General features: G+C 39.8%; 1 protein-coding gene across 3 annotated transcripts in view; it reads right to left on the minus strand.

The window, feature by feature from the left end:
* The window catches only part of LOC145998777 (A-type potassium channel modulatory protein KCNIP2-like), a 759206-nt gene that overhangs the window by 66117 nt on the left and 680682 nt on the right, over positions 1 to 12407 (minus strand). For all 3 annotated transcript variants that reach the window (XM_083135364.1, XM_083135382.1, XM_083135373.1), the window contains exon 4: positions 344 to 414. In XM_083135364.1, coding sequence (XP_082991490.1) covers positions 344 to 414 — 71 coding nt within the window. The remainder of the gene's footprint in view (positions 1 to 343; positions 415 to 12407) is intronic.

Genomic DNA, 12407 nt, shown 5'->3' on the forward strand with positions numbered 1-12407 from the left:
GGCACTGCTCTAAAATAATATAAACTAGTTCTTCAAGGTCAGACCAATACCTACCAACTCATCCAGATGCATGCCTTACTAGCTTTTTTCTTTTTAAAAAAGTATGAGTGTGGGGACTTTTCGAACGCACTGTATTACACTTTTCGAACGCACTGTATTACAAATAACAAATTGAAATCGAACCCGGGACCTCTGCAATCAGCTCATTGTATGGCATGAGAGCACTTCACATAACATTTTCATTTCAAGTGCAATTATTGTTAATATTATCAAGAAAACTATATGATAACATATGAAACCAATGAACATATGAAGGAAGGAGTGAATAAAAAATACGACTTACCTCAAAACTTATCTTCCCGTCCTGGTTATTCGAGATTGTGTTGAATACATAATGGGCGTAGTGGCTAGCGTCTGAAATGAAATAGATTGACCGCTATAGTCTCCTTCTGAATGTATACTTCAGAGTAAACAGAAAAATCCATAACTTTATTAATGACATTGGTACTGCTTGGAACTCACAAGACCCACAAACAGCGCAACAAAGTTCAAAATTCACACTACATTCAAATATATTTACCAATTCCCTTGTACTGTACAAAACTTGTGAATCCTGACTGCAGTAGTTGGTACACGTAACAACGTATCATGGTTTGGGTGCATGTAGCCGATATCCGATCCGGAAATCGCAGCCAATAGGTAGCGCCACTGAGGTCACGTGAGACTGCGGGACTCCCAGCAGCCATCACTGCACTTGAGCTTAGGAATCGGGATGGATCTATATCACTGGTCTACAAATTTTCATGAACTTTCTGCTTATGTTTATTTTTCAGTTTTATTTTCATAATTTTGACCCGCTGAACACGAATATGACATTGGTTTTGCTGTCGGATGATATGGGTCGTTTATTATTTTTTATTCAAAGTGCAATATGTAGCCTATATGTCATATGTATTATGTAGAAAAACATAAAATTGCAAACGCAGTACAGGCAGTACCCAGTATATTACGTATATAACGAACAGTATAACTATGAAAAATAGCTAAAGCAATACAATGAAATGAACAGAATACATTAATATTACACATCAGTCCCTTAATTTAGTTCATCTTATGTGACAACATGCTCAAAAGTGAATATTTGTTGTTCGTTGTATTTTGTGGGAAACACTCCCTTCCCCTTCGTCACGAACTAATCCCCAAATGTAATCACCCATCATGGCACAGTCCCATCTTCCCTGGTATCTGCTTTCCATGAATTGAATGTCCTTACGTCCCTGGTTCCCAGTAAAAGAACTGTCTTCAGACTACTTTTGGAACTGTCCATGAATAAACGCCATTGTTTTTGTTCGTAATGAAAGCGAATTGCACTAAAGAGACCACTTATATCAGAACAGTAGCACATCGACTCTTCCACAGCAAAAAAACACGAAAACTCCTGGTGTCTCTTTCTGTATTTTGTTATTCTACAGGAAGGAAGTAGCAAGTTCCACTCCTTCAGCCGTGAAGCTAAAAGATGAGTCTTATTTTTTGGTAAATTCAGGTCTCTAATAAAGTCATAGCTCTTTCTGGTTCAGTAAATGGGGTTTCTTGCTATCCTAATAATCAGTAACAGGGTCACAAGACCTGTCCAAATCACTGCCTTCTTCCGCAAACGTGGTTTGGATTGGAGGCGATGGTATAGGAAGATCTTCACTGTGAGGAACAGATGCTCGGGAGGATGGTATGTCAGGGTATTGTAGCTGACACCTGTTCTTCCCTCGCTTGAAATGTGTCAGGTCGATCATGCAAAAGTATCAATCATCATGATGATTTGTAGATTCCCTCCACACTCGCGGAATCGCAAACGACATGCCTTTCCTGCAGCCACGGAACCAATGTTCCAGCGTCGACCTGCAGTTATCACACGAAACATGTGGAGCCCATGGTTTCTCCAGATCACCAAGAGCCATTCCAAAGTACGCTTTATAGGCTTCACAAAATTGTGTCCCTTGCACAGTGACATGTTTAACTTGCTTTTGCCCAATATAGTATCCACATACATTACAGAACGAGTCTGCATGTAATTTGCACTTCCGACCCGCTGACATGCTGTTCCATAACAAAGCAATGAACTTAATGCAGATTAACACACACCTAGACTGAAGTAGTAGACATGGTGGCGAGAAAACAACCTTGAAACACACAACCGCAAGGCCAAAGTAGGAATTCAGATGGGCGCTTGTACTCTTGAAATTTACGCACCGATAAAAAAACAAAAACAACTAGATAAACCACACAGACGATGTAGACATGAAGGGGAAGTTTTGAACCTTCATACGAGTTAAAATCAACAGCAACTGTGCTTCCATATAGCGACTGTAAGAGTAAATAAACCCATATTGCTGTGGCTAAGCCAGCAGTGCGAGAGAACAAAACATGCTAATATCTTTCAAAATGTTGATACTTCGACAAAATCGTTGCCGGATTCGTGTTTAGTAAGTCGAAATCTATAAGAATTCATCACAAAACAATGATAAGCAAAATCTTGTTGACTAGTGATTCTTTAAAAATACGATGTGCTTACTCCAGTTATTCTTTACCTTATCCTCTGTAAGAAATGTGTATATCGACAAATTCTCCGAAATCTCATCTTTACATTTATGTACGGTACACATCGTAATTTTGTTGCATATCTGCTGGCATAATTTTAAAAGATTCCCCTTCCTCCAATCACGTGACGAGTTCGTTTGGACTCAATCTCGCTCAGTTGTATGTATGGTTCATCGCTTTCCGATAAGCAATAAGAACAATGAATAGAAAAAAAAAATATTAAAAACAGTGTATAACATAGGCGTGCGCAGACCCTCTGATTAGGGGGGGGGGGCAAAGCCTTGATGAAAAAGAAAAACCTCATTTTTTCTCACTATACATACATTTTATATATACATGGCCTAATGCAGCAACATAGAGGCACCATAATAAATAAATAAATTGTCTCTGAAATGTGCTCCGCTCATATTCCTCCAAACAATTGTGTTCATGCATTTAAGCAAAACTGTTTAGCAGCAAGAGCCTGAAGTACTTGGTAGTTATAACTTCTCTGTCTCTGGCAATTTACAATGCATTACAGAAAACAATAAAACTTGGGAGTGAAGCGAGCATGAAAAATTTTAGATCCAAATTTGCAAACTGAAAACAATATTAATATGGCACAAAAAAATTCATGGGCCGCCATTTCATTCTTTTACAATTTTTTCATTTCGGCACCCAGGACCAACTCCCTAGCTACGGCTCTGAACTTGACATTGACCAAACTGTAAGAAAAGCTGACATTACGAGCGAAGCGAGCAAGAAAATTTTAGGAAATGAATTTTTAATTTGTACAAAATTTAATATCAAGGGGGGCGATTGCCCCTATGTTCCCCCAGCAGGTACTATTGGCCGTCTGGAAGAAATAATGCAAGAAAGACGTGAAAACAAATACCATCTTGAGTATATTTTTGCCCTGCTACTCATAGATTCTATTAGTCTTGCTTTCTCTTACCTCAATGTTTGCCCCCCTAGAATTGATTTCCATCCAAGGTTGGGGAGGGCAATAATAGTATAATATCGTTTAATAACGGCGATAAGATTCCTCTACACTAAATTTCTAGGTGAAAGTTTAATAATGCAGGGACAAAGACGTCTGGAAGGGGATGGGAGCAGAATGACAACACCTCTTCCTTAGAAATCGAATGTCAACCTAAAAGTATATATTTCACACGTATAATTTAATTTCAGTCATAGTAATTTACATTAATGCGATAATTTCAAATTTAAGTGGTGTTTTTTGAGGAGGCAACACTATTGTCGGAGTATTATGCCCCATGGAAAAAATACCATGCTTGTTCCTCCATGGAAAAAAATCTGCGGACGTCCATGATTAGGGTTGGGGGGGGGGGGGCAATCGCCCATCCTTGTTCCCCCGTGCGCACGCCTATGGTGTATATTACTTATTCTTGGGATTGCAGCAAGTTATGTTTTCCGGTAATTGTCAACAAGTTACAACATCTAATGTACAAAAAATACAAACTGGGTTTGAACATAACAAAAGTGAACAACATACTCGTACAACAACGACGCCTGTACACGGTACGTTTCAAAGTTGATATTTAAATCCCCTCCATATAGTATGGATATTCGTATTTTGAACTGAACGAACGAGAGTTTTTCCTGAGACTGAAATTCTCTTTAAAAAACCCTGACAAAGGTAATCAGGACTTTAAATATGCAGTGAAGAAAATTTCGATCTCCCAACATTTCTTTTTTTGCACTTAGCCCACTACATATTTCCATTCATCATTTGACAAGTCATTTTCAATACATTTTTGTTCTGTCACTTCAAGCAGGTAAAACCTCTCTGATATATTCACATTATATTTTTCAATGTACTTTTGTAGGACACACCTTCATGTATTTGTACTGTACTGACTTAGTAACAACAATATAATACTTGCTTACGATCAGACCACTTTCAATGTTTTCAATAAGGTTTATACTAACGCAGAGAATTAAATCGTACGTTCGTAAAAGCAGTAACATAATTTGAATATTAACTTTAAAACTTATGAATGGGTTGATTGTATGCTCTCTACAGATTTCACTAATAAATTGACGATAAAAGACTATCTGAACATTTAAATAAATACAAATTCACTAGTAAAATCACATTAAAATCTTATAAGTTAATTCCCCAAAGGAAATGAATTATTCTGGTCATTGATATTTTCAATACTTTAAAAAAAAATAGATTCATGAGTTTTAGGACAACACAATTTGACAATAAAATCTCTACAGTACTTTTCACTGTCAAGTCGTCCGTGGAGCGGCGGACACTGTTCTGGGCAATGAGAGCGCGTCTCCCGGCATTTAGATCCACAGCTGTACGCTGACTTTGGCACTGAACGCATCAGTGCTTCAGTATCCAGATAGCTGGTGTCCAGTTTGCACGTGTTTGTGAAGCGTCAAGGTGTTTAAAAAGTGTTTTAGATTGTTTTGTTTTATTTTACGTATTACTGGTGATTTTCTGCAGTCTAATAATGGCACGCTATACGTACAATTTGAAACAACGAATTTCTATGTACGACTCTTACATTACGAATTCCTGTATGGAAGTTAGAAGATGTTTTGCAGCAGAATTTCCAGATATCCCTGCTCCACAAAGAGACAGCGTTCGAAAACTTGTGAACAAATTTGGGGAAACAGGGTCTGTTCTTCATAAGAAGCTAAGGGGGAAACGGCGTGTGCTTACTGACAGTAAGGAGAAACTCCGGCTCCATGCACAAGAAACACACATCTCCATGACGTCTGCGTGGCGAACTGCCAAGCTTTTAAACCTGAAGCCATACATTAGAATAATTGAAAGAATAAATCAGGAGAATTGAAGAAATTTCGGAAAGCAGCTGATACATGTTAGTGAAAATTTCCTTTAAAAATGTCGTAAATGTATGGATGCAGGAGGACATCTCCAACACCTCTTGTAACAAGGTACGTGCTCATTTTAATTGTAACTGTCAATGCAATTGTACGAGCTTATTTCATTACATAGCTAGGAGTTCCAGTTACGCGGATGTTGCATCCTGTTTGCCGGCAGACGCGCTCCCATTGCCCGGTGCGCTAGCCACCGATCCACGGACGACTCGACATTTACATGTAGTGCCTATTTTAGTAGAGAAGGGCATCTTGCAATAGTTTAGTGACTACGTAAGCTTATTAAAACGATTGCGAATATCTACACAATAGCGAAAGCAAACCACACGAAGATTCACGTGAATGTTCTAGAAATGGACTCTAATCACCTGTATTTCTTCAGAATGTAAAATATCTTATCGGTTTCTCGAAAGGAGAGGAAATTTAAAAAAAAAAAACAGCTTGGCGAGCGTCGACCAAGGTCCAGAGGATCTTAAATCATAAACTTCTGATCTCTGGTTAAAACCCTAGCTTACCCGTGCCGTACAGTGGGATCCATGAGTATTACCGTGCAAATTGTCCATGAATATTTTGATTAATTTTTCTCTTACATGCTATGCACTTTTAAGCGATGGATTTTTATGTATGAGGTGTGTTAAAAAAAATACCGAACTTTTGCTGTTCTTGCTTTATTGTTCATGATACATACTTTCAACCACTATCCCCTTCAAAGTACTCCCTTCCAGCGTCAATACACCGTTGCCATAGTTTCTTCCAATTTTGGAACGCCTGCTGGAACGCACTTTCTTCGATGGTGCGCAGTACTCTCGTATCCTGCTGCAGAAGTTGTCAACAGCTTGTTCTGAGTTTTCTTTTAATTCTTGAAGCTCCTATTGGGTCAAACAAAGTGCACGAGCATGGTGATGGACAGTTTATACGGTAATACTCATGGATCCCACTGTACAAGAAACTTACTTACCTATGTCTGTGTGTGTGTGTTTTGAGAGAGAGAGAGGGGGGGGGTAGGGGGCCATACATTTTTTATCACTAAAATTCAAGACGAAACAATTTTGTTATTGAATCACCGATCCCCTTGGCTGTTTACAAGTATTACAAAAATTACTATCATTAATAAAAAAAATAATAAGCAATTACTGACGAGTGTCACAGTCAGATTTTATCATTCATAAACCCTAAAAAAAAAAACACATTTATGTTGCATCACCAATGCTTTCTTGTTTTTGTACGTACAGTTATACTATAAAAGTGCCTTCATGGCACAGTGATATATGCACGAAAACTTTACCTTTTTTACCTTTCATACGTACAGTTATACAGTAATTATAATAATTAAAAAAATACCACCATTACCAACCAATTGTACAATGTTACAGGGATGATTGTCATGTCGGAACACACATCGCAAGGGCGGGTCGAATAGGCCCACTATGTGAATTTTGCCTCCTATGTTTGTTTGATTTGGTGTTTTCAGTCTACTTTATGCACAGATAGATTAATGGGGACTGAACCTACAGTTTAAAGTGGGATCTGAATCAGTGTGCAATGTACCTCCACGAACCCGGGACCCCTTCTTTGCAAGGCTACGACGTTATTGCTTCCTATTTATGACTTTCTGAACAAAGGTTATACAGAAACTTGGAGAAAACCCTAGGGAAAAATGTAATTTATATTAATTTTTTTATAAAAATATTCAAATTTGGAAAATCGAAAAACAAGATGATGTGCGCCTGACAGCCCCCTCCGGTAAGCAAGGTTTAAGTAAATGTATATATAACACTGCTTGATGACTTTAATTTGATATTCTTTGAGCGACACATTAGCAAGGAGTGATAAAATGCAAGTTTCTGGCAACACTGGAATTTGCCATTTTCAGAAACGCCTTTTTCTGATATCCATATCGTGAACGTTGAAAGTGAGTGATCTTATGGTCTGGACGGATTCCAGAACGGGGGAAGCTCTCCCTCTGTGGTTGACAGGGGACGACCAGGGCGCTTTATGTGGCCCCCCATAAAGGAGGGAGCCAGGGATCGTGCGTCTATTTCCGGGACTTTTGTGCCGATGGTGATAAGCTTCTGTCAGACTCGGTTAAGCACGTGGAGAAATTCAGAAATGGAATTTACGGTTGGATTGGGTAGCCAGAACGAGAACGAAGGGAGCTTAGTGAGGGAGAAATTTTCGCCCTTATTCATCTTCGCTTTTGATCATTTCGCGATTATCTCCTAGCAGTTAATCCTTTTTGTTTTAATACCTACACGTTCGTGATCATTTAATTCTTTCGCACTTATAACTTCGTTTAATAATTTCACGAATATTCCTTCGCATTTAATTATTCCACCAATATTCCTTCGTTTTGAATTCTTTCGCGCTTAATTCTTCACGTTTAATAATCTCACTTCTATTCCCCTCCGTTATACGCGTTTAAGTTTTTTGCAATCCTCCCTTCGCGTTTAATACTTTTGATCGATTGATTTGCTTTATTTTACTTCGCTTCTTGTGCCACTTTTGGCTATCATCTATCATGAGCCATGATAGAATGAAATTGATGAATGGACACACACAACATCCATGCGCAGGCCGGGATTCGAACCCGGGACCCCTGGCGTCGTAGTGCGATGTGATAACCGCTCCGCCACGGGAGCCGGCTTTAATTCTTTTGCACTTATGACATCGCGTACAGTAAATTCACGAATAATCCTTCGATAAGCGAGGAATTAGTGAAATGTATGAAGATGCGAAATATCTATGAGATAATCAGGCTTCGAACTTATGACCTCTGGCTTTGTAGCACGCGATAATATTAAAAAGAGACTGTGTGAATCTACATGAAAACCCATGAATCAGAAGTTGACAGCATTGATAACTATTACATCACGATGCCCCAGGAAGCTGTGCAACATCTTCAATATCCGTATGAAACGTATCTTTCAGAGTTCTAACACAACCTGTTGAAAATCTTAATCAGCTTATTCCTGAACCAGACAATACTTCGGTATCTACGTGACCACAAAGGTACAAGTGTAACGATGTAACATTGGACGCAGTAAGTAAAAAAACTAAGATGATAAAGTGCAGACTAATTTCAAAACATCTCACGGATATATGTGTTAAAGAACAAAATAAACTTCCGTGCACCGCCTCCCCTCGCCTCCTTACAGAGTTAGGGCAAAGAGATGGATGAAGAATTTCCCCTGTATTGCTTGGATTTATGACTGGAAACAGATTTCAGAAGTGTTGAGAAATATTTTTAAAAACTTGTCAAGAAACTTCCAGGAAGATGAATTACCAATCTAAGTTCGAATTTTAATTTTCTTCATACACCACTACATAAAGCAAGCTCTAGAAACAAATTTGCCTCAAAGAACAAAGTTCCTTTAGAGTCAACAATATTACGAGAGGAAGTCAGTAAATAGGTCACAAACTGACGTGGGATAGTTGAGAATAGTACTGAGTACTTTCTTAAAAAATCATTAGGTGGCAGCACAATCCAGCTTGATAATATTCCGTTAGCAGTCGCTAGATAGCAGACGCACGCATGAGCAGCTTAGTTTTAAAATGGCGACCGTGCTCGAGGAAGGTAGAAGAGCAGCGCACTGTTTTGTGTATTTGCGGACAAAAGGAGTTCCTGCAAGGAATACTCATAAGGAAATGTTTCTAGTTTTCGGTGAGAAGTAAGTGTTTGTCGCTAAAGCGGTGCGGTGCACAACTGAGTCGCTAAATTATCGCAAGGACGGTCAAACGTTGTTGACGAAGACGGACCTACTACATGTAGTCGTCCTGTTCAGATTTCGACAGGAACAACAGTATCCTTCCTCAGGGTATTTATAAATATGTATAAATTCAATGGGATTTGGATGAATAAAAGTTGCAATTTTTCACGTCTACGGAGAAACATTTACGCAGAATGCACGTATAATCCCCGGAATTCCTGGTGAGTAGGCACCCTGGGATGGACAAAAAAGTAATATCAAGGAGTTCTTCAAGACCTTCAAGTTCACACTTCCCTTCTGAAATACCTAGTTCGTGCGTTAGAATAAATAGTTCTAATTGTTCGATTTGGCCCATCTGAGCATAAAGTGATCTTCAAGAAGAAAATATCACTACGTGAACTATCTGCATAGCCAGTGGCGGCGATTGGATTCGAAAACCAGGGTGGCAAGGTGCCAAAACTGGGGGGCAAAGACAGTATATTTCAATTTGTATATAAGGTTTAGCATAGTGCGGGGGGGCAGTTACCCCCCTAATCGCCGCCACTGTGCATAGCTATACTTTGTCCTGATCTCTGGAGCAAGCGAACGAAAACAAGTCTCTGCGCAAGCAGTGACGCGAAACGGCTGCACCAATGGACACGTAAGAGGGAATGAATGGGATTCCGTGGAGGGGGTAGCGACTGCAGTTATCAGCCTTCGCAGCAGCGTGTACTACTTCGCTCTGCCCACTCGATTTCCCAGTAGTTATGCACCCGCGTAGAGTCCGATAAATCAATTGATTGGAAAAGATCGATCAAAGATCAATTGATGACCAAGCAGTGTGGGCAAGCAAGGGTGTTGGTTTTGAGTGATGACGTCATAAATGGGTGGGGTTTATTTTGTTAGGAGGGATTTGATTGGTGTGACGTCATTGAATGGGTTGTGTTTATTTTGTGAGGAGTGTTTTGATTGGTTGTTGGGGGAGGAGGAAAAGTCGGTGGGGGAATTGATAAGATGGTTTCCTGTTGTTAATGATGAGGTGACTGTTTTCTGGGAATGTTGATATGGGTTGGGCTTTCCTGTTGAGGAGGTGATTACGGTTAGTTTTCTGGGAATGGTGATATGGGTTTCCGTTTCGGTTGGGGGGCGTAAATGACTGTTGAAGTTGATAAGCGTCGACGGTTGAGAAGATAAAGGAGTTGGAAAGGAAATGTGTTGGGATGTTGAAGCGATATGGAGAGATTGTGGAACACGTGTTAGGACATGTCGGATGTTTCTTGGAATGGGCGTGTAGAACTTTGTGGGAACGTTGATAAGGTATGATTGTGTGCAGGATACGTTAGTAGGCGGCGGAATGGAGAGCGGGCAAAAATAGCGGATGTGTCTAATTGGTTTTTAGGGGCGTTGGTTATCTGTTTAGTGGAGACAAATGCTATTTGTGTAGGAACATGTGCTGATTGCGGTTGGGACTGTAAATGCAAAGATAGAGAAAATGTGATACTGTTTATTTGCTGGATGGAGAACGGAAGGAAAGAAAAGAAAAAAGTACGTTTCTCCGAAGAGGTGGATGTGTATGCGATACCGGGGGAGGAGGAGGATCGACGAGGTACGTGGGCACTCGACGCTCTGCGCGAGAGGATGCGCAAGGAACTTCAGGGAGAAGTTATCAGCGAGGAAGAGGAGGGGTAGGTAGGTATATAAAAAGTTCCGTTGTGTTTGAATTTCACTATTCACCAGACATCTTCAGCTGTGTACATCATTGGAGATAGTTGTTACCGGAGGAAGCGATAGAACTGGTATTCGAAGGTAAGTATGATGGGTTTGGTGTCCTGGGTGTTAACGTTTTTCGGTGGGGTGATTGGAAAATTATCCCCAGCTGAACCAGTTTCGGATTGTAGTAGTGACGTACCTGCTCCTGAAAGTTTACCGGAATCATCGATACGTCCAGGTGGGAGTACGGAAGAGAAATGGTATGAGGGTAGTTGTATTAGCGAAGCAGAATTTCGACGTAGTTGGGAGGAAAAAATGCCGCCCATCATGTATACGAGAAACTAAAACGCTGTAGAGGAAAACGTATCGATGATGACGGTAAACATTCAAGGAGGAGGAAACAGAATATTCTGAAGAATGTTGTGTCTAACCCCTTATATATCTATACCTACATGATAGTTGATTACTGTGACGTTTCAACGTTAATGCAGATGTTTCGAAAAAGGTACCGAGACTCTGTATTAACGTTGAACGAGATTTTCAAATGGTTCCACACCGGTATAATGTTAAACGGCTCGATAGGCACGGTAATGGGTGTGAACGGCCATGTTTTGGATCCTGCGGAATTACTGGAGTACGGTAACGATCCGACAATAAGTGGACTAAAAAGAATATTCATTTTTCTTTCCAGCATATACAAAGTGGAGGAACAGTTTTCCGGAAGTAGAACCCCACCGACACGGCGGTACCCAGATATCATAGAAGAGACGGACATCTCAGAAATTGACGAAGAGTGAAAGGTGAGAAAGCATATTGTTTTTTTCTGTATTCCGGAGTAGGGTATAATTTCCGAAACTGAGGGTAAAATGAAAAAAGATCGATATTTCAAAATAGTAATAAACGTGTACATATATATTTAAAATGAGCTATGAATACAAAGTTAGAAGCGATAGAATATAAAAACAGAAAACTCACCGGAGATTCGGTACTTATACCTGTTGAGCTTCTTCTTCTTCTCCGGAAAGTATCTCCACTATCTCCGGTTGGAGGTTATTTCCACCCGAAGATAGTGAAGTAGTAGACTTACCAGCATTCGGTATCAGGGGGGAGGACAGGCGTGCGAAAAATAGAGCAGAACTCGGAGGGGGAATTTGTGGAAGAGCTGCAGGTTCGATAGGCATGGGTTCTGTAGCAACAGTGTGAGTAGTAGAGGTAGAAGGTTTGGAACGGTCGAAAGGTGACGGAGACGTAGGTATTCGGGACAGAGGGGGTGGGGGGTTTACTGTTGTGGAAGATGAAGAAGTTTGTTTTCGTCTTAAACTTTTCCCTGATACTAGATGCTGGTAACGTCTTACATGTCTTTTTCGGAGAGTATCGAACCTGTAAATAGATAGAAATATTTCGTGAGAAAATGCATATAAATATATAGAACGAATTAGTAATGATTAAAATGTTTAAATTTATAAGAACTTTTGAAGTATAGGAAAGTATGTTTCTATGTGTGAATCGGGAATTATCAGATATTTTAATCGAAAAATTGTAAATATGCGTGTATAAGAA

Source organism: Lepisma saccharinum, chromosome 1 (assembly GCF_977018435.1).
Source record: "Lepisma saccharinum chromosome 1, izLepSacc3.1, whole genome shotgun sequence".
Lineage (NCBI taxonomy): Eukaryota > Metazoa > Arthropoda > Insecta > Zygentoma > Lepismatidae > Lepisma > Lepisma saccharinum.